The sequence below is a fragment of the Pogona vitticeps genome, chromosome 2 (genome assembly GCF_051106095.1).
Source record: "Pogona vitticeps strain Pit_001003342236 chromosome 2, PviZW2.1, whole genome shotgun sequence".
Lineage (NCBI taxonomy): Eukaryota > Metazoa > Chordata > Lepidosauria > Squamata > Agamidae > Pogona > Pogona vitticeps.
This window is the reverse complement of record NC_135784.1, coordinates 191,188,204-191,210,755: the sequence shown is the minus strand read 5'-3', so window position 1 is coordinate 191,210,755 and position 22,552 is coordinate 191,188,204. Positions and strand designations below refer to the sequence as shown.

At 41.4% G+C, this 22,552-nt stretch overlaps 1 protein-coding gene across 3 annotated transcripts in view; it reads right to left on the bottom strand.

The window, feature by feature from the left end:
• WDR3 (WD repeat domain 3) overlaps positions 1 to 21,723 on the bottom strand; it is a 35,979-nt gene extending 14,256 nt beyond the window's left edge. Inside the window, exons 1-14 of one of the 3 annotated variants that reach the window (XM_078386760.1) lie at positions 21,620 to 21,723; positions 20,465 to 20,711; positions 17,338 to 17,547; positions 15,737 to 15,855; positions 14,392 to 14,470; positions 12,879 to 12,971; positions 11,921 to 12,031; positions 10,180 to 10,281; positions 9,961 to 10,058; positions 9,072 to 9,176; positions 8,050 to 8,280; positions 6,270 to 6,363; positions 2,614 to 2,715; positions 1,643 to 1,728 (exon numbers count right to left, since the gene is read on the bottom strand). In XM_078386760.1, coding sequence (XP_078242886.1) covers positions 1,643 to 1,728; positions 2,614 to 2,715; positions 6,270 to 6,363; positions 8,050 to 8,280; positions 9,072 to 9,176; positions 9,961 to 10,058; positions 10,180 to 10,281; positions 11,921 to 12,031; positions 12,879 to 12,971; positions 14,392 to 14,470; positions 15,737 to 15,855; positions 17,338 to 17,547; positions 20,465 to 20,635 — 1,601 coding nt within the window. In that variant the 5' untranslated portion in view covers positions 20,636 to 20,711; positions 21,620 to 21,723. Of the gene's footprint in view, positions 1 to 1,642; positions 1,729 to 2,613; positions 2,716 to 6,269; positions 6,364 to 8,049; positions 8,281 to 9,071; positions 9,177 to 9,960; positions 10,059 to 10,179; positions 10,282 to 11,920; positions 12,032 to 12,878; positions 12,972 to 14,391; positions 14,471 to 15,736; positions 15,856 to 17,337; positions 17,548 to 20,464; positions 20,712 to 21,008 lie in introns of all 3 variants that reach the window. The other 2 variants (XM_072991745.2, XM_078386759.1) reach the window with 2 other exon arrangements.
• Between the last annotated feature and the right edge of the window lie 829 nt (positions 21,724 to 22,552).

Here is a 22,552-nt window from a genome sequence, read left to right as displayed (position 1 = left end):
GGAAAAGAGGAAGACCAAATGTGAGATAGATTGACTGCTTCAATGACACAACAGCCTTGAATTTACAACAATGGAGCAGGACTATTAGTTATGGAGTATTTTGGAGTTACTGGGCAGACAAGTTTATTTTCATCAGCTGAAAATGAAATGTCTATGTTTGGTAAGCAGAGTGCAAAAATTAAAAGAAAATGAGTATTCTTTAAAAAAACATTAAAGACACAAGAGATTACGTTTTATACAAGCATCAAAATTAAATTAAAAAAACAGGAAAACACTACATCACTGGAGAGGGGATTATGAAGAGTTACAGAATAAATATTATATGTGTTTATATAAATACTAGTTTAAGAAGACTAAACATTTCCTAAATCAGAACTTTAAAATAAAATGTCCCACATTCTTATTTTTTCAGAAACTGCATACACTCCAGTACATTAAAGGTAAAGGTAACAGTTTCCCTTGACAGTTAGTCCAGTCGTGTCTGACTCTAGGGGGCAGTGCTCATCTCCGTTTCCAACCCATAGAACTAGCATTTGTCCGAAGACAATCTTCCGTGGTCACGTGGCCAGCGCGACTAGACACGGAACGCCGTATGTATTCCTAGAATGGCTTATCACAATGAAGGGCAATTTCAATCCCAGATTATACTGCATTTGTTATGAAGCCTTAAGGTCCAGAAGAAATGCAGCATTCAAATAGGTTCTCTCCTGTGAAGAGATGGGGAGAAACTCCGGGGGGGGGGGGGGGCAGGAGGCCAGAGATATAGAAACTGAAGATATACTCCAATTCAAACTTTGAGAAGAAGTTGGCCAACAGATGGTAAATGCACATTTCAAAGTGCCCCGTTGTGTACGGGCTTGTGAAATCCCACACTTGGGGCAAAATAAGTCAGGTCAGCACTCCTGGCCCTTGATATGCAGACAGGATCACCTCTGCCTTTAGAGGCAGCTCAGGTCATTGCCTCTGGCAAAGGCCCCTTCGGCAGTACCTTTTGGCTGGAAGGTCAAGAACAGACAAAAGAGCGGAAGAGTTTGAGTCCCGCCAGCCAGAAACAAAGAGGGAGATTCATCTCCTGCTCTGGACCTCAGAAAACCTCCAATGCGCAGCTCTTAAGAGGAAGCGCCACTTACGTAGCTTGTCTAAGTGGAAGGGTTAGTTAGAATTTAGGATAGCCACTTTGTAGATTTGACTAGGATTTAGGATAGCCATTTCAAAGGTTGCCTTTATCAAGCTGTATCCTGCCTAAGAGACAGGGAAGCAAACTGTACGATTTTTTTGACTTAGTTTCTTGGACAATGCCTTTTCTGTTTTATGTCCAATAAAGTTCACTCCTTCTTTAAACTGTCCACTCGTGCTGTGGATGCAGAACTAATCTGGTTCAAATCTAAGTCTAAACAATCTTACTACTCTTGGCTCAGACTATCAAGGGGCTGGGTCTCTGGAGCATGTACAGAGGGCTCCGTTCCTGTGAACAGTAGAGGAATGGTGGCAAATTTCTACTGAGTAGTTTGAAGAAAAGAGAAATCTGGGGGTGAGACATTTAAGGGGGGCTGCTGGGTTTTCCCTCTCACCTGCTTTAGTGAGCCTAGAATTCAGCCCCAGAATCATGACACTGCCCCCCAAAATACAAACAACTCCTCACCTTTTCTGGACACTGTTCTCATCCTTCACCAGCTGAAATTCCCAGAACTTGACACATTTATCCGCACCACCTGTTACAAAACCACGCTGAAGGAGAACAACGCTCACATTAGAACTAGATTCAAATCTTTCCTGTTTATTTTTCAAAAATCTTTCCAAGGAGATAACAGATTTTAGATGTCTTCACAGGTGCAGCACCAAAGTGGAATTAAATATGGACGTCTCTCACCTGGTCAAGCAACCTGGCAGATGGGATGCATCAGACATGCATCCTGTGACATAAAATAAATATAAAGGCTGGAACACAGCTGGTTGTTTCAACTAGAGCAAGGCCACTGAATCGATGGGATTTCAATGAGTCATCCATCTTCAAGCAATTGATCTAATGGGTCCGAGGTCTAGTCAGGCCTAGCAATTGAATTTAAAAACAAGGCTGTTGGGAGAAAATTCCTCTGCCTCATAGACTTAGATTGTAACAAAAGCTAAAATCTACAATATTCCGTACTGTAAATTTAGGAACGCATATCATCTATCATGTTGCTTGACCAGGTGAAACAAGTCCATATTTAATTCCACTTTGATGCTGCACCTGTAAAGTCATTCAAAAACTCCCATTAAACACAAAGTCTACAGAAAGCATCATGGGAAGAAGCCAGAATTGTTGCAAAAGCTGAAATTAATCAGGCTGTTTTATCATCTGGCAGAAAATGGATCAATAGCTCTTAAACTCAGTAAAAGATTTATGTGCATGTTTACTGATAATAGTTATCCTTAAACGTGGTGCAAAGCTACTGCTGATTGCGCCTCCATCCACTGGTTCAGGGGAATAAGGACCACAGGGAGGTTTAGGGTTGTGCATGCATTACTATAGCCTATTTTATAGCTTTGAAGATAATTTAATCAACAAGCAGGAGGAGATAATTTCTAGAGAAGGATTTTGAATAATACTGATAATAAAAAGGATTGAATTACCTGATCTGAAGAAAGAGATATGGACCAGAGAGCCCCATCATGAGCATCAACACTCTCCAGCAGATTTCCTGAAGCCAAATCAAACAACTGTAGCTTTCCAGTCTGCAACAAGCAACGAAGCGGATCATTAGCTACACAGACCATCCAAGTCCCCGTATACATTCTCCTTCCTTTGTATGTTATTCAGGTAAGCCGCCTACTGCACCATCATGTATTACAACAATGTCTGAAGCACATCATAGAATAACGGCGTTAGAAGGGGCCTATAAAGCCATCAAGTCTAACTTCCTGCTCAATGGAGGAATACAAATCAAAGGATATCTGCCAGGTAGCTGTCTAAATTTCGCTTGAATGCCTCCAGTGCTGGAGCACTCACCAAATCCTGAGGTAACTGGTTCCGGTGTAGTACTGCTCTAACAGGACGTTTTTTCTGACATTCAGTCGAAATCTGGCTTCCTTTAACTTGAGCCCATTGTTGCACGTCCTGCACAGATGATCAAGAACAGATCCTGCCCCTCCTCTAAATGACAACCTTTCAAGTATTGAACTGCTATCCTATCTCACTGTGTGTAAGAGTGGCACTAACATCAACTATCCATTAATCTGGACATGATCTGATGTTATCAGGGAACTGAATTAGTGTTGAAATTTACTTAGGGATGTCGCATCTATATTTCTGTAGCCCCCTTCCTCTTGTCCTTCTGTCATCACGCAGGTTTTTAAGTAACAAGTGAATACTATATTTATTAAACACAGAGATTTTCAAATGTTTTTCAAAATGTTTTAAAAATTGTTTTTTGCCTTGGTTTAAATCTTTTTAATTTTTATTATTTATTAAAACGATATTGAAAAAAAATTAACCAAAATTTTTTTTACATTACCTTACACAGCAATGAGCAGGAGGTTGGACTCGATTGCCTTATAGGCGCCTTCATTACTCTGTGATTCTATGATAGCATGAATTCCACTAACATTGAATTACATTTCTCATAACCACATTTCTCCGCCCGGGCCACCTTCACCCTTGGAGGTAACCATTCACATTTTACTTTTTTTCCCCCATTTCATTCTGCCCCATTTCTCTCCAGGAACACAGTGATTTTTCCCTCTCCCTTTCCAAAATGCATGTTCCAGAAATACATTCCATATTTCTTTTTGATAATCCTCTTCTTAGTTTCATTTCACAAGTTATTTTATCATTAATTGCCATATTCCACATATCTGTTCAGAATTCATTATTTTGATTATCACTTTTCCAGTTCTTTGCAAATAAAATAACCTTGCCATTGTGACCATTATAATAATTAGCTCGTTTTTGTCTCTCTTCAACTGACTATTGTGAATCATATTCAACAAAGCAATCATTGGGGACATCTGGATATCCAGTCCAGTTATATCCCTTTTTCCTTAAAAACCAATATCCATTCTTTCTTCCTTATTTCTCATAACCACCAAATATCTAAATACACCCCCTTTTTCTTTTTTATGCCTTCAGCACAGAGATAATTTTTATTTTGCCTTATAAGATTTTAAACCCTTACAGATATATTCTTCATAAGTCTATTATTCAATATTTTACTCCAACCATCCCCTTCAACTACATTAACCAAATCTTCCTGTCACTGATGTTTTGTCCCTTGTGGTTCATATCCAGCTTCTATTAACAATTTATAATTTTCACGTACAGTTCCTTTTCTTTTTTCATTCCTTCTATTTTATTTTTTTTTTTTGGTAATCTCTTCAAATTTCTTCTGTCCATCATTTCATTTGGAGTAGATTTAACCAAGATATTCCCTCTTCCCCCAATACCTCTTTTATGCTGTTTGTTCTCTTTCATCTTTTCCATCCAATCCTTTATCTTGTTTACCCTCTTATCCTTTAATACTCTTTTTTTTAAGGTTTTCTGGAAAATTATTTAGCTGAACCACCTGGATCAAAGGGGAAATCAGAGAACTCAATACTCCTCTATACTTTTTCCAATTTTCTAGCACATTTTTCCGGAAGGGGTTGGCTATCTTCTTAATCTCTTCCCCAATCTTTTCTTTTTTTAAAAAAATACTCTCACTTCCCTCACTATTTTTTAAATACACTTCCAAAGTGTCCTTATTTTCTTGCAATTATAACTTTTTCCATATTACATTTTTATTATTTGTTATAGTATGTGGAATATGAAGTTGATTTGCTATATAATTTAATATTGGGCATACTGTAACCTCCTCCTTTCTGTGATATATACCAAAAACTCTTAATGATCCTGGTGAACTTGTAATCATTGCAATATTCATTTATCAGCACTACAATTCCTTCAACTGCTTTTCAGTAATATTTACTGGAAGCAGTAAATATTTAAAAATGTTTAAAAAGTTTAACCTTGGTTTTAATCTTGATATACATTTAATTGTTTCTCAATACGGCATTTCTATGGTATTTTAGAGCTCATTATGCTTGTATAGTTTTAGCTATTGTGAGCCACCATGGGTCCCCTATGGAGAGAAAGGTGGCATATAAACAATAAATAAATGAACAGATAATAGTTGTCCATTCGTCAGGCACAGCAGTGTACAAGGACGGGAAGCTGGCAACTGCGTCAGCAATGAACTACATAGGAAAACACCTGGTTTTCCTCCACCCCAGGACCTGCATTGTCCAGCTTGACAAAGAATCTTAAAGTAAGCTAGAAAAAAGGGTAAGGGTAAGGAGATGAGATGATAAGGAACAAAGAAAGAAAGGGGTGGCTAAGAAACAGGATTTTCCATGATTTGTGCAGTTACTTCCTTCTCCCCAAAGCTGAAAATAGAGAGAAAGGGGAAGGAAGAAGTGAAGTGTTGGAATGGCTTTTTCAACTTAATTCTTATATGGCTTCTGGTATAGTAATGTAGCACCAATATGAACACTTTTCCACCCAAACATCATTTAATTACTTTTTTTAAAGCTTATTAATAAATAATTTATTGCTATTTCTCATTAGCTTTCTAGTCTCTGGGTATGGCCTAAAGCTGCAGTTAACAGAATATTTTCCTAGCTGCATAATGCATTGCTGTGTTGCTTCGACACATCCCTCTGAAAAGACACAACCCCCCTTTCCTCTCTTTCATGTCTTGGAGGCAATTTAACGAGATGCAAGCACATGGTCTCCAATGGTCTCCAAGGCCTGCTCAGCCGAAGCAACACACCCAAATGCACGCATTACCTGTCCAATAAGGATTTCTATTCTCCAGTCCTACACCTCTGTTGCAGGTTACAGCTCACTCCCAGCCACACAGTGAATAAAAAGTGCTAGAATCTAGTGAAATAAAATATCCTGAAAAGAACCAGCCACTGGCATCATACCAAGTTGAGAGCTGTTAAAACAAGAGAGCACCGCACAAATAGAAGATAGAAAGTAGAATCCATTAACTTTGCTGAACTAGGTCCGCGAGAGACCACTCGCAAATCATATACCTATAGACTGGAGTGGCAGTCTTCATCCAACACTCCTCCTCAGACAGACGAGAGGCAATGTTTCTGTACTAGATACAATTCTCTCTCTCTCTGTGCATGTCCGTGTGTGTTTGTGTGTGTGTGTGTGTGCGTGTGTGTGTGAGAGAGAATGTTTGAACCAAGAAGGGATGATTCAGCAGCATCAACAGGCCTTCAGAAGGGATAAGCATTTTTACCTTGGTTCCTATAATGACTTGCCGGTCCCCTGGGACAAACAGGGAGCACAATGCGTACTCACACTCCATAGTCCGAATACATTGCAAGGTAGATCTAGGCACAGAAGTAGCAAACAGACATATTCATCTTGCTAAAGAACAAAACTTCTTGGAACATTATAGCCTCCTTACAATAAGCTATATAACAATACAAAACCCAGAAAAGACATATCTGTGAAGTGCCAAAACGGCAAAAGCTAGTAGAATTTGAAATATTTTTTAAAACGAGAACGTGTATAATTCTGTGGTATTCAAGGAAGGATCAGCATCCTAGAAGAAACAACGAGTTCTGAGACCAGAAAGCACTTTCTCTCAACTTTCTACAGCAAACAATGAATTGTGATTTACTGGCACTACGTTCAAGTGCTCCATCCTGCTGGCAACAGAGGGACCTGTGACGACAGTAAGACACTGATCTAAGACTAGTCCCCAGTAAGCCAGGCATAATAAATCAACATAATGCCTTGTAAAAAAAACCATCAAGCGTCAGAAAGAAATCCAAACAAGTTCACTTTCAGGTGCTGGTAAGTGGTTTAATTTTTCTTTATGTTTATAAACTTGCCTTCCCTCACATTTGGTTCCTTCGTTTCTTTTGAACATGGTGGCACAAGATCTATATTAGCACATAATAAAATTTAAGGGACAAAGCTATGCAAAAAAGGACTGTCCATCAACTGTGTAATTATATTTGTACAACTGGCTTTCTTCATGCTGTCCTCTTTAATGACAGTGTTATCTCAAGATTTGCTCTGAAGGAAACACCCCCGCCCGCAGGCCAACTTTCTGGAACAGCTGTCAAACCTACAGTTCAATGCATTCCAATGGGGGGGAAATTCACCAAAACTTAACGAAGAGTCAGAACAAATCCAAATTGAGTTTGCAAAGGTTTTACAAGGTGCACTAACGATTCCAAGTATTTAAAACAGTTTTTGAACATTTTAAGACACTTTAAAAATAGCAAAAACGGACATCGCTAAGCGAAACAGGGGGACCTAAACTGTCATCGCTAAGCGAGGCAAGGTCCCGAACATCGCTATGCAAAATTTCCCCATAGGGAACATCGCCAAACGGAGCGCAAGATCGCTCCAAAAACCTCATCGCTAAGCGAATACATTGTTAAATGAGGCAATCGCTAAGGGAGGCACCACTGTAGTCCAAAAACTAACAGCGCCTACTATCTTCACTGCCTTCCAGCTGCTGTCCAGGACCAATTTAGAGTGCAAGCAGTAACCTTTAAAGCACAGAGTAATGTGGAGCCAAAACAACATCAAGGATCATCTGCTCTCCAGAAAATTGGCCAGACTCCCCAGATTATCTCTGGAGGACCTGCACCATGTACCCTCTTGGTATTATTTATAAATGAGAATTTAACTAGTAGAAGGGGCATCTCTTTTATGAACAGAAAAGCATTTCTGGATTAGACCAAACACCCCGTTAGTCCATCAAACAGTTCTATTTTCCATAGCGGACAACTGAAAGCTCTGTGAAAGTCATGAGCAAGATCTGAAGGCAACAGCACCCTTTGGTTTGTGATCCTAGGCAACCGGTATGTTGCCTCTGATCCTAGAGCTGATCCCCTACTCTCCTGAATTTAATTTAGCCTTATGAAACAAGCAACACTCTTAGTGGAGGTTTGCACTGAATTGACTTAGTCACCTCCCTGATCTAAGTTCTTCACTTAACATGCCCAGTCCTTTGAAGTCTAGTTTCCCCCACAAGACTTAAGAGGCACCTTTCATACCTGTTCCAAATCTTAATAGATTCAGCAGCAGCAGAGAGGAAGGCAATGTTGTCAGAGCTAAATGCGAGTGTTCTGACATCACTACGGTGACCTCCAATAGTTATTTTGGACATCTGCAGAACTCGGGGTGTTGACACGGATGGGTTCAAGGTATATGTTTCAATGATGTTGTTCTGGAGCATTAAGGTGGCTTTCAGCTCTCCATTTGGATTGAGGATCAAGTCAAAAGATCTATTACAGCAATGAATGATCACACAGGAAACATGAATCAGAAATAGAAACAAGAACAAGAATTACAAACAACACACCCCGCACAGAGCTAGTGCAAAGATTAGGCCACTGAGGGATAAATATAAATGTCAGCTGAACTACTAATTTGAAGACAATCTGTTCAAAGTACTGGAAACTAACTAAATCTGCATAAGTCAGGAAGATCATATAGCACAATTCCGTGTCTCTTGAGCATGAAGACTCTTGACAGTTCATACATATTTCTGGGGATCAATACACAAGTGTCATGAATCCTCTACAGGCACTCATGAATCAAGAAACCTGGTTATGTTCCTTTCTGCTTTAGTTGCAGACTCCGATTCCAGCTCTAGGACCAATGTCTCTCCCTTTGATCCTTCCTCTTCTTTCTCTGAGGAGAAGAGGATGAAATATTGGGAACCACAGAACCTGACCGAGATGCCTTCCTGGCAGCCTTGAGAAAGTCCCAGGGCTTCTCCGAGTCAAAGAGGAGACTCTGTGACGCAAGCATTCGTCCTCCAGATTTAGCATCAATCCTTACCAAGGTAGCAAGAGTTGTCCTCATACTGCTCATCAGGTGTTTTTTTTTTAGCTTGGGATTTACTGCCTCTTTTCTTCTACATTATTCCACAGGGTATGCTGTACACTGCAAGCCTTACAGGCAAGCTAACAAGGTAACGTCTTGTGAAATCCACCTTTTTGTTTACTTAGCTCTCTGCGGTGATGGCAACTGCATCACTAAGTGAAGCAATGGTTCAGCATTTTGCACTCACTTTATCTTAGCAGAAGCTTTGATGTTAATGAGACGCTGGATCTTTTCTTGCAGACTGCACTCCACACTGACATCAAGGCCTTCCTCTTCTGCGTTTGACATTTGCCTAGGACGGAAAAGGGGGGGGGAGAAATGAGCTACAACTCCAAGGCCAACCTCAGATTGCTTCAGAAATGATCAAACAAACCAAACAGTGCCACACAAACCACTGGTAGGCCTGGTGCCATATTCAGCCCTGAACATAATGTCACCTGGTCACAGCAGGCAGCGAGTGAGCCCGGGAGACAGACAGACAGACAGACAGACAGACAGACAGACAGACAGACAGACAGACAGACAGACAGACAGACAGACAGACAGACAGACGCCTTCCCTTGCTTGCTTAGCATTCTTTATCCCATCTTCAAGAGCTCAAGCTAATTCAGAAGCACAGAGACTGTGCACCACTGCTACACTTCCCACCTGCCACCAGAATGCTCTCTGCTTTATCTTGCAGAAGTTACAGTAAGGTAAAAAATGCCCAAAATCTCATGTCATGATGGATTAAGGACCTTATGGAATGCCTAGGCTCGACACAAGAATATTGAGGGTGTGTGTGTGTTTCTCATCAAATGTGTTATCTCAAACTAAGAGACTGTCTAGGGAAATGTCTCTATATTAGAAAGAACATTTAGTTTGGCTTTTAAAAATATATATATATGCTCCTCAACAACATGCAAAGCAAACACACAGCAAACATGGCTCTTCTGTATAATTCATTCCAGTTGTCACAGACTTGGGAGACTGAATTCAAAACTTTATAGTAATGATCGCTAGCCTGCAATCCCGACAGCATTCTTTCAAAGTTAATGTAACATGGAAATGAAACAGATTTTTAATTAAGCACTCACTTGGCCTTTTTCCTTGCTTTCTTCATCTTCTTTTCTATCTTCCGGGAAATCTCTTCCTTGCTAAGGATGTAGAATATCTCCAGGACAGAGTCCGTTCCCTTGGAAAAAGACAGACAGAGTAAGTTGTTGAGTTCACAGAAACAGAAGTCAGTATTATCAAAGTGCCTAAGACAGACAGACAGACAGCCTCTCATGAACTCCAAAGGACAGTTAACTTACATGGCAAGCGAGAATCCTTCCTGTCTTATCCGTGGCCAGACTAACAACTCGGTCCCTTCCTTCGCGCATAATAGAGCCAGCTTTTCTGCAACTAAGGATGTGCTAAAAAGAAAAAAGAACCAATGCACATGTAAGCAAATATGGGATGAACAGCTCAACAAAGTCTTCAGAAACAAGCAAGCAAACAAACAAACAAACCAAACAGCAATCCTAAACCATATCTGACATACTGCATAGGCATCCTTCAGTCTCGAGAGACTATGGTAACATGCTCTGAATGGAGGAGTGTCCTCTCCAGAGCATGAAGCCCGGGTAAAGGAATATGGAGGATAGGCTGTTACCCAAGCAGCAGATCCCCCCTCTCCACATTGCTGAAATGGGCCAATGGAAAGGCAAGAGCCAATACAACTGGTTCCAGCAATGTTGCAGGAGTTGGCAGAACGACGCATGCTGCCTTCGGGACTCCAGCTCCGGATTTTGCCTCAAGGTTAACTCCTAAAGCCTTTTCCATGAGTGGATATAGCCACAAGGCAGTGGAGGTTTGAAATGGGAGTTTTCCTTCTCCTCATATCTGACAGGGTGACCAATATATGGTACAGAACTGGTAGTTCAAGCCTGCTACTTGAAGCAATACTGTTGCTCACAATGTGATTCCTAGCATCTCCCTTGAGAAAGACTGGACAGTAGAAACTGAGTGTAGAAGAACAGAGTTAAGGTAACCCAACTCTCAAGAAGAGCAAGGCTAAATAGAGCCCCTTATTCCCTTTCTCCTTAATCCAAAAAAAAAGGGAGAAAAAATGTGGCTTTAGACCAGGAGGGAAAGACTAAACTTCCCCTTTCAATAAAGAAATTAATTCACATTACTCATTTGTAGAATCCCAAAAAAAGATATTGTGCACTAAACCAGGACAGGCAATGAGTTGGCGATATTAACACCATAATGGTGCACACGTTCTAATCGGATACTGGAACTTACTGGCCCTCTAATCCCATTCTCCAAAGAGATCTAGAGAAGGAAGACGAGTCACAAAGTTGCACATCCCAGCTACAGATTTTGAGTCTTCAAAAGGGAGAATATTTTGAAGTGCATGAGAGAATAGGTCTAGAGAAACAAGGCAATGGCAAAGCTCTGGTTGAGGAGACTGCTGGTTTTTGTCACAGCCCTTATTAATCTGCGATAAGAGATAGCATGTTCTCTCTCACACACTCAGAACTCTGTAAGCTCCAGGATATACCCGAGAGAGTAAGGAAGGAAGCCAGAGAAAGGCTTAAGTACATGTAGAGAGAGAATCTCCTAAAACTGCAGTCGTGATGTTCATATCTGAATCTGTTTTGTGACATCCCCATGCCATCTAGTGGAACTTTTCCAGACGGTTTGGAGCCCATCACTTTCCAGGTGACTCGAGGGAGACCCTGGAGCCATTCCGTATCTACTGCATCTTGTTTGCAAGGCCTTGAAGAGGTTACAGCAGCTAATGAATATATTATATGCATTCAACCAGACTATTAAGCCCATCACAAGTGTATGTTTTGCCACTGAAAATGGCCATGACTGCTTTAGTACAAATCCAGAAGAGTTGTTACCTAGAAAATTGTGAACTTGGCTCATCATTGTTTTTTTTTAAATTTAAATATATGAATGCATGAATGAATCATAACATTGATTTCACTGATATCCTACTCTCCCCCCACAATGGGATCCAGTTAACGCTGTGTTAATAAGTAGCATGCGCAAAAGTACCTCCTCAGAGGACTCATCCTGATCTACTGTCCTGTCCTCTTCAGAAGAGTCTTCCATTCTCACTGCTGACCCTCTGCTTCTCTTCAACTCCGGCTCATTGGGGTCCTGGTTCTGCTCACAAGTAACAAGAACAGTAAGATGTAAGTTAGAACACAGATGGGCTCACTTTCCAACCTTCGTTTTCCCATCATGCAATCACTTCCTTATTTAACCAAGCAGAAAGGACCAGTATGAACAGACACGCTCATATACAAACCCCAAATATAGGACAATATTTAGCAAATTGACCAATCAGTGGGGCACGCCACACTGAGAATAGGTGTAAGGAGACACAAAAGACACTGGACAATCATTTGCATCAGTGCTACGTGTACTAAAAATAGGAAGTGGGTCACTGCCAATATGCTGCCTCTCCTGGGGGATTTACTTCTAGCCACACAGTGCTACCTAATAAGCAGCTTCAAGCCACGTGAGGCCTGCTTCAAATAACAGGCCTCACAGAGGGAAGTGGCCAAATAATTACTAAGACATATTTTATTGTATTCAAGGCAGGGGACAATGATGGAAGAAGCACGAACGGCACTATCAAAACCAAACAGATTATTCAGATCGTACATATACATACTGCAGGAATAGACTGATTCTAGTCGTGAGGCGACAGAGTGGCAGTTATCTAAACAGACATCAATTAAACAATGACAAATGGGCCAGTTGCACTCCTCCACAGGTCAGTATTAACTCAAGCCACCCAGTAGTACAGCATATACAGTAAGAGACAAATAGCATGTGTAGCACATGCAAACAGTGTAAGTTGTCTTCATTGTTCACATTTATACCTCATATTTCTGTATTAAGACAGCTATCTAAAAAATATCACAAATGCAACCGAAACAGTCACAGTCAAAATAATCATAAACAACGCAGCACATTTAAGTTAGTCTAAATGTTGAACTCTTACTTCCTCAAGATAGCTGATGTTCCAGACTCTTAATTCACTGTCTGCAGAACCAGTAATAAGATTTTCTTGTGAAATCAAGGCTAGTCCCCATACCTGAAACGGAAGATGCCCCAGTGATTAATAACCCTTCATTTAACATTGGATTACCTCTAGCAATAGAAAAAGAAGCCAATTTGCTTTTTCCATTATCTAGCATACATATTCCCTCCTCCCCTCCGTTTTACAGAGACAATGGTGTTTAAGAATTCTTAAACCTCGAGTCCACAAAACTGGTATTTGCCATGAGGTCTGGTGAGAAGCAAGCCCTAGGAAGAATGAATCTAGGTTATCCTGGAGGACAAGACGTGACACCTCTCACTTATCCTCATAAACAAGGTTCCTGCTAAGCTTCCCTCCACACGACAGAACCCAGCACGCGGGAGGCAGTCTCTCTCTCTCTCTCTCTCTCTCTCTCTCTCTCTCTCTCTCTCACACACACACACACACACACACACACACACACACACACACACACACACACACCGGGGGGGGGGGGCGAAGCCATGCACACAAGAGGCGGGGAGTTTGAACATTTAGAGGGTACAAGTCCTATATATAAACTTCAAAGTGGCTTCACAGATCCTATTTGCAAGCAGCTTTCTGAATATTTGGGAGGCCTAAACTATCCCTGCTCCAAAGCCTAGTCACCTGAATATCTAAGCAAATACATGTCCATTCTAGCAAATGAACAACAATAGTGGTTCCCAACAGGGAACATCTTTACTTCCTGGCACCCTGCTACAAAGTTTTTCAGGGAATTCCAACAGAATTCTAGAAAAGATATGCAGCAATCACCAACAAAAATTACGTTCCTTCTCAGTGTGTTATAAAGAATTAAATCACTTCCCCCAAAAAATGGCAATCCTGACAGGAGATATTCAAGGAACGCAGCTCTCAGAAGGGTATTTTCGTGGCACTTCAGCACTCCTAAAAACATTAAAAAGTGTGGTGGGGTTTTTCCTCATAAAGTCTCCTTGCTCGTTTTAAGGGCCATGGGTGTGTTATTTTGTAATATTTTGAGTATTTTTTATGATCCCATATGTTGGTCAATTTAGGGGGGGGAGGTTTTTTATTTTATTATTTTTTCACTCCCTAATGCAAGGAATCTTTCTCATTGATAAAGAAAGTGACACCCATTCTTTAGGTAACAAACTGCTGTAGTGAAATTTACAAACAAACAAAAATTCAAAATATACAAGTTGGCATCCCTGCCCACACCCTTCTCCCTTTCGCCATATCCCTTAAGCAACTAGCAAATCACTGAGAATGCTTATCTCAGAAGCTGTATCAAGACATCTGGACAAATATTATTAGTTGGAAACAAGCACCCTGGGGGGGGTAGCGAGCCTTACTTCTGAGCAAACATGCTGAGACTGCACATACACAACTTCCTAGACTATCTTGTGCAAAGAATGAATCTTTAACTATAATCACGTCTTCTGCCCATTATTACTGGTATTTCTGCATTTGTTACCTCAGTGCGATGTCCAACCAATGTTTTGAAACAGTGCTGTGTATCCAGATCCCACCATTTCACCAGGGTGTCTTTACCACTGGGGGGAAAAAGTTAAGAAAACTTTTAAAATAAAGTTAAAAAATAAAATTAAAATTAAAAAGCTATCCAGTATATTGCAATCATTTTATCCCAATTCTTGCAACTGTGAATTTAACACTAGGAACTCTGTGTTAAGCTTTATTATTCATTGCTGGCTAAAGAAGGTATACAATATCAAGCACAGGATGCAAGTGGAGGCATACAGATTCTAAGGTTCATGGGTCAACTTTTGGATGAGATGGCAGAGGAAACAGGGTCACTCACAGTTTTAATTTCCAGAAACTTCCACATCAGTTCTTCCAGTCACTAAACACATCCCTTCATGTTTGTAACTAAGCCTCCATAATAACCTTTACGTACATGTTCCAGTACTACAAACACAGTGATCACAAGATACTAGAAGAACAGGAAGGAAAATCAATTGTCTCCCTCATTACTCTATCCATTACTGAGGTTTTGGAAGAAATGATGTGAGAACATCTTAAGTCAGAGACCCCCAAACTTTGGGGCCCCATTGGCACTTCTGGAAATGTCAGAATTGTCCTGGGCACCACCAAAGAACAGCCTCCATAGAACATGGCTAGTCACAAAATGGCTGCTGAGGGATGGTGTACAAAGGGATTGTGTCTTAATCCCAATGCCAAGCCAATGTTCGCCTTCACAGAAATACAATAAAAGACCCCTTTTACCAAAGGCAAAAGTATCCCTTTCTGATCAGGCAAACTGGTCAGGATAAAACAATTCCTCTCCTATTAGAGACCTCTCTGGCCCCTCCTTCCCTCTCAAATTAATGTCTGCTCTCATCTATCTATCTCATTCATCCTTCCTCGCTAAACTTGCTATCCTGTACTTGTTTACAGGGAACTCTGGCACCTAGAAACACATAGAAAACCTAGAAACATTTTGGTAATTAAAAAAAAACCTACTTGCGAAGAAAACTTCATGAGCACAGCCCCCTTGTGTTCATGGCACAGCTTCTGACACACAGTTTATATGCAACACATTTAAGTGAAACAATCAAACAGGAATCGATGGCATTAAACATTTGATTTCTAATTACTCCATGCATGTTTTTGGAATTTACAGTAAAATTTACTGATGCCATTGGATGGGCTCCTGCAGGGCCTTCTAATATAGAACACTTTTTCAAAAATTGAAAATACAGGAAGCGGACAGATTAATCAATACTGTAAAGGGAAACCACCGCATCACTAAAGCATATGCAACTCTTTCCCCTGAGGATAATTTCTAAGAGGGCCTTTACCTGGAGATCAATATATTCTTCTCTTTCAAGAAGAGCACCTGCGTAACAGCATCCTTGTGGCCCTTCAGACGGTACAAACCACTCTCATTGATCACATCCCAAATGATGACAACTGTATCCTAGAATAAAAAGCAAAATTCTAACCCTCTATGCTACTATCATAATCACGTATCTTGCGAAGCAGTGCCTCCAAAGCATTTCTGGCCATCATACGACATCAAAGGCATCAAAAACAAGGCTATACCAAGCTTTACGGCATACATTATAGCTGCACAAGAGCAAACCAAAAATTCTATAAAGCAATTCTAAAAACAGGAACAGTCCAAAAAAAATTATAACTTTTAAACTGGACTTCAAATCATCACCACATCTGATACAGTTGTAGTACAGTCTGCTCTTGCTCTGTAGCAACTTTGGAGAAGTTTGGGCAAAGAGTTTTCAATACATGATTTTCTTAAAACTGTTTTATCACCCTTGTTCAGAGAAAAGTCACAGAAACAGACTGAAATGAAATTAAAGTTTTTTTTTTTTAAAAAAAAAAGCAGGTTTGCTTTAAAGAAAATAATGAAGTGGCAACCCTCCAGAAAGGTGGATATTTTGCCATGTATCTTTGGGGAATTAGCATACAAAGTATTTCTCCTTTCTACTTCTCCTTAGAAAAACAGAGACTAGCACTTTCAGTAAACGTTTTCCCAGGATTTCTGAGACCAGTCTCCATATACAAATTTTTAAAGGGAAAATCTGCTCCACCTCTGGGGCAATCAGAATTTTTGACACTATCAATCAGGACCCAATTAGCTGATTCTTAGCTTTTAACTCCTTCCTGGCCGAAGAAGCTTATCAGATTCATGCTTGCAAGAGGATTGTGTCTCACTATAAAAATGCACAAAAGTATATCAATTTGTTTTTGTTTTTTTAAAAAAGAGGTGATTCTGAAAAACACACACACACATTTGTAGAGCAACAGTTTGGAAATTGCAAGATAGGTTTCCAGTCTGCACTCTGCAGAGCCGTCCCGAGAGGTTAAAGGGTGTGTAATTTTTTCTTGCTGTATGTGTTGCAGTCACTCTTTTTGCTTCGCCATTTCATGAAGTTCAAAACAGCACTTCAAAATATTTTTGCACAGATTATAGCAACAGCCCAGCTGTTCTTGGTTCAGCCCAACCATATTATAGATTGCACTGACTAACTGTACATAAGGGAAGTTGCTGTTCAAATTTGTGCGTTGTGTGTAGTTTATGCTGTGCTGGCCAGGGTTTCTGGGAGTTGAAGTCCAAGAACACCTGAGTTACCGAAGAATAGGAACCACTGCTCTACAGGTTACCCCCTCGTGCTCACTACCATTCACAAAGTGACACAAAGCAGGCAACAATCCTAAAACCTGACCCCCCTCATTTTCATCAGTTAACCACTTCTCACCCAATCATAAAGCAACGGTCAGAGCTGTTTTTTTTTTTTTCAAATGATGCTTCAAGGAAGTTCTAGTCTACTGCTACACCAATTACCATTACACTTTGTTGAGCTGCATTATCAATTTATAGCCGATACATTTCCATTACAACTACTATTCATCAGTACTCCCCTCATCCCCAAATTTTTACCTTTGAACCTGAAGCCAACTTCCCTCCCAGTTCATCATATCTCAAGGTAGTAACAGCAGCTTTATGACCATTGAAAGTGATGTTCCCTTCCCCACTGAGGAGACTGAAGACACATATGGAGCCATCTTCATAGCCAACAGCCAAATGTAGGCCATCAGGTGATGGGCAGAGAGCAGTCACTTCTTGCTTCTTCCCTTGAAGGATAAGAACCTGAAAAGTCAAATATATGAGACCTTTATAACATGATTTGGCACAGCCAAGTTTTGAAAGAAATCAGTGTCAAGTCAATTCACATTGCTTGCCTCACACAGTGTTTATGTAGTAGGAGTTTGCAGTTCCAAGACGGATTTGCTAACTATGCTTGCATGTAATGCATTTCCACCATGCTGATAAGAAGGCATTTGGCTGGATCAGATTAACATTCTGCTTTCCCCAAAGCCAACTCATTCACTAAGAAAAACCCACTAGCAAGACGTGACTGCAACAGGATCTTCCTGCTTATGCTCCCCAACAGACTGTGTACACAAGCATATTGTGCAGAGTACTGGAAGTTGTATACAGCCATGGTGAATAGCAAACATAGATGATCTAATTCCACAAGAATTAGTCAACTCCCTTTTAAGATGTCCCAAATGTGTAGCTCTATTACATTTTATAGAGTAATGCATTCCACAGATTAATTGCATTGCATGTGTGAAGATGTAATTTATTTTAATCTGAATTTCCTGTGACTCATCTACCCTGTTCCCCCGAAAAATAAGACCTAACCTGAAAATAAGCCCTAGTATGATTTTTCAGGATGCTCATAATAAGCCCCAGCCCCAAAATAAGCCCCAGTTAAGTGAAACCCCACCCTCCACCCTTGTGCAGCAACCAGAAGAAGATGACATAGCTGTATTGGAATACGTGTAGATTGTTGTACATTAAAAAAAAAAAAAAAACATACTGTGAAAATAAGCCCTAATGTGTTTTTGGAAAAAAAATTAAGACCCTGTCTTATTTTCGGGGAAACACAGTACCTGAGTTTGGGGTTTTTTTTCCTCCTGCTTATTTTTTCCACACCAAACATCATTTCACTCACTTCTATTACCTTCCCTTTTACTTGTCTTTTTAGTTCTTCTCTGAGCTAACTACTACCAATGTAACCTCATGGGAGACTTACTCTAGCCTCTTTATCATTTTGTTCACTCACTAGACAACACTGGACATCTGCCTTTCCCAGAATAGTTTTATCTGCCTGTACATTAGGGCAGTAAGTACAACATTCTACTTCATTCCACCTGAACATTTCATGACTTCAAGACGAAGCCAGCTCTCCCCTCCCCTTTGCTCTCACCATTCTCAGCCCAAAGTTAGCTCACAATTTTGTGCATCCTCCATTGATCCTAATAAATATGTTCCCAAATTGTGGATTTGGATTTTCCTCCTTATAGAGCATCACCGGAAAAGTCCTTAAAGTACTATTTTTCCCTGTTTTATCTTCTCTTCTTAATTCATATACAGTAGTGCCTCGCACTAACGAGCACCTCGGTTAACGACGAATCCGCATAGCGATGGATTTTTTGTAATCACATTGCGATGTTTTTAATGGTAAAAAATCGCTTTGCGATGATCGGTAAGCTGTTTCGCTTACCGATTTTCGCATAGTGATGTTTTAAAAACAGCTGATCGGCGGTTCCAAAATGGAAAAAATGGGGGGGGGGGGAAATGGCCGCCCACTGTGTTTTCGCACCAATTCCTCGCATACCGGGCAGCGAAAATGGCGGCCGTATGGAGGATTTTTGCTTAAAGGTGAGTTTTAAGCCCATAGGAACGCATTGAACGGGGTTTAATGCATTCCTATGGGCTTTTTCTTTTCGCATAGCGACGAATCTGGATAGCAACGATTTTTCCGGAATGGATTATCGTCGCTATGCGGGGCACCACTGTATCTGGTGTTCTAAAACTGCATTTTTTCTGTTTTAACCTCTCCTTGTTAACTAAACCAGAGAGTTTAGCAGAAAGCTAGTGAATAGCAGTTTTGAAGAAACAAGTACAAATACAGCAAGATGATAAATTGTAGAGCATTCTTCCTCAGGGCACCAGCAAGGATATTAAGTTTCCCTTTGGTTTCCCATCCTCAGACTCACCTCCCCAAACAGTGAGGCAATGTTCCCTGGCGATTTATTTTACTTTTTCTTTTTGGTCCTTATATATTTTATACAAATCTTGCTAATCCCCAAAAAGCTCTCTCTCTATATATATAAAAATAAAAAAGGAAAGTGTGCTGCTGACATACTGTCCCACAGAGCTTAAAGGGCTCTCTGAGTAATTTACCATTTAATTATTCTGGCTACACATTGCCCCTGCAGCAAGCTGGCTATTCAATTTACCAGCCTCAAAAGGATGGAAGGCTGAATCAACTACAAGCCAACTACCTGAGCCCGTTGGGATGAAACTCGGGTCACAATCAGTCTTGCCTGCAGTTTAAACACTGAGCTAAGAGGCCCAAGCCTACTACATTCTCTCCAAGCTAGATAGTGCCTTTACAAACACAAAATATTATAATTAATTGGTAAGGTGCAGAAACTGCTGCCAAGTAAAATAGGTAAAAATTTCAGCTCCAGCAGTGTGACTCATAAGAACATAAGAGCCCTGCTGGATCCAGCTTCCTGTATCTCACAGTGGCCCCAACAGATGCCTCTGGGAGCACACAAGACCACTACATACCTGTCTCCTGATACCCCTCCCCCGCATCTGCGATTTGGAAGTACCTTCCTTTTAAGCCTGGAGATTATACATCCCATCATGGCTTGTAACCTGCGATGGACTTCTCGTCCAGAAATCTGGACTCAAAATTATATACACAACATAGACAAATCTATTATACAGATTATATACACAACATAGAAAGATCTGTCCTGTTCTGTCAGCAGACGCAGGCCACTATGAAGGCCTCTGTCCATAACGTCAGTGATAAAACCCATTACGGATACAGTTTTTAACATTTCAGTCTTACTGAAGCCACCATCTTCTAACCACATCCTCAAAAAGCTACAAAGCAAAACACAAACACATCCATATACATAAAAGATGGAGGGCACATTGGATTATCGCACGTGTCTCAAAAGCTAAAATAATTGCTCACCTTCTCTCCTTTCCGGGTATCCCAGATGAAAACATGCTCACAGGCTGGCACTGCCACATAGCGGCCCTTCTCACCTCGCAGAGTCACATATACGATATTGCCTTTCTGACTGGCAACCACTCCAAACAGAGCAGTGTCCGTATAGCGCAGATACTGCTTGGTGAGCCCCATGAATGGGTGTCCAGTTTCTTAAAAGATTCAGTCTGGTCAAGAAGAGGAAAATGTTGCCTCTGAAGTAGAATCAGATCTAGAAAGAAAGGGGAAAAGCCAATAACCACTGCCCTTATATTATTTGCTCTCAAGTAGTTACTCTCACTTATAATGTAGTATATATAGGATTAAGTTCACATTATATTCCTGGCACTTATAATAATCACAAGTAACCCTGTTAATTCATTTTTATTTCATTCACCAAACCATTACTCAAATGACAATTTGGCCCGTGAACCCAGGATGCTTGCCAATGGAAAACACTAAAAAGCACAAAAGAAATATAAAAACATTTTGCTCAAAATGCTATGAATAGTGTGGCCCAGATAATTACCTAGAACCTGAGGATTCCATTGTTTGGAAACTATGGTTTGATCATGGAAATCCAGGACGATGCAGCAGGAAGAGATGAAGTACGCCAATTATACTTGAGCCCAGTTCTGCTCTTTCATGTTCACTGGGACAATCCTCAGCCCCTTTCTCTGTAAGGCGAAATTACCTTGCAGAGTTGCTCTCAAAATATGTGTGGGAGAAAAAGATCCCATATATCACTCTTGAGTATTTGGGAGGAAATGGGCAGGCAGGGGAAAATATAGGTATACATAATAAATAACTTTCCCCCTCCTAAACTCTAACGCACAGTAATCTTCCCTATTCCTGCGTGGATGCAAGAAATGCACTTCACATATGCTCAGGAGCATGCGCTTGTTCTGTGTTTCTGCTCTGTCGATCAGATGCGCCCCGTTCTAATCATCTCGCCGAGTTACTTGTGGGAACTGCCACTCCCAGAATCCCCCACGCCGGCAGAAAAAATTCTGCGGTAGTTGCCCTCCCCACCACCCAAAAAAAGAAACGTTTCCCACCTCCGTTCCTTCCCTACTTCCCGCCAGCAGCCGCTTCAGATGCTCGACCCTCGACCGACCACCCACCGAGGCACGTGCTCACCGAGAGACAGAGAGGCCAGCGGCACCGGAATCCCCGAGGAAGAGTGAGCGAGCGAGGCATGACCGGAACCGGAAAGAGACGCAGGGTAGCTTTATAAACCTCAGAGTAGCCCGTCTCAGGGCGAGTTCGCGGGTTCATCTCGGAACTCGCGTTGCTTTTTAGACCAAAACCAGGTGGCACCTTAAAAACTCTTCAGTTTTAATGTGAGCTTTCATGGATGACGTCCACTTCATTAGAACCTACGAAAACAGAATGAACTATTTCTGAAGCTCCATATCTTTGCAAGTGAACCCACGAGGCCTTTCCATGCAAACCGAAGGAGGGAAATTAAGAGTCTTCGGACGGAAATCCAAAGCAGCCCCCGTCCCTCCTCCTCCCCCCCCCGACCTGCAAAAGTTGAAAGCGGCGGACCCTGCAGGACTGTTGGAAGCCACTCTCCGTCCCCGCCTTCCCTCGCTCCACCTGCCCCTGGCGTGATGGGGGGAAGATGGCGAGGGCAATGCCGTCGCCGCTTGACCCGCTCTTTCCTCCCTAAAATCTCTGTATCAATCAGGGCTCTAGGCTCAGAGTTCGAGTCTCTTTCCAGTCGCCGTTTCCTGGCGGGGGGCGGCAGGTGGCCCGTAGTTACCCCTGCTCCGTCCTCACGCCCACTTTTAATGCCAGCTCCCCAACATTTTGCTTTAAAAAACAAAAACATGGATGGGTCTTCTCTCCCTCCGAGGGAGAGGGAGAAAACGAACGGAGCCTGGCGAGGGGGAGTTCCTTCCCCATCAGTTTGGAGCCCTTATTCCTCCTCGGCGGGGCCCCTCTGTCTGAGCCTTATCTCTAGGGGTAAACCCGAAGCCCTGGGATTGGGTGCTGAGCCGGGGAAAGGGCGCTCAAGGGCTCCGCCGAGAGCGGGGCGTTCACCGGAAGACGCGGCGGCGGTAGCGG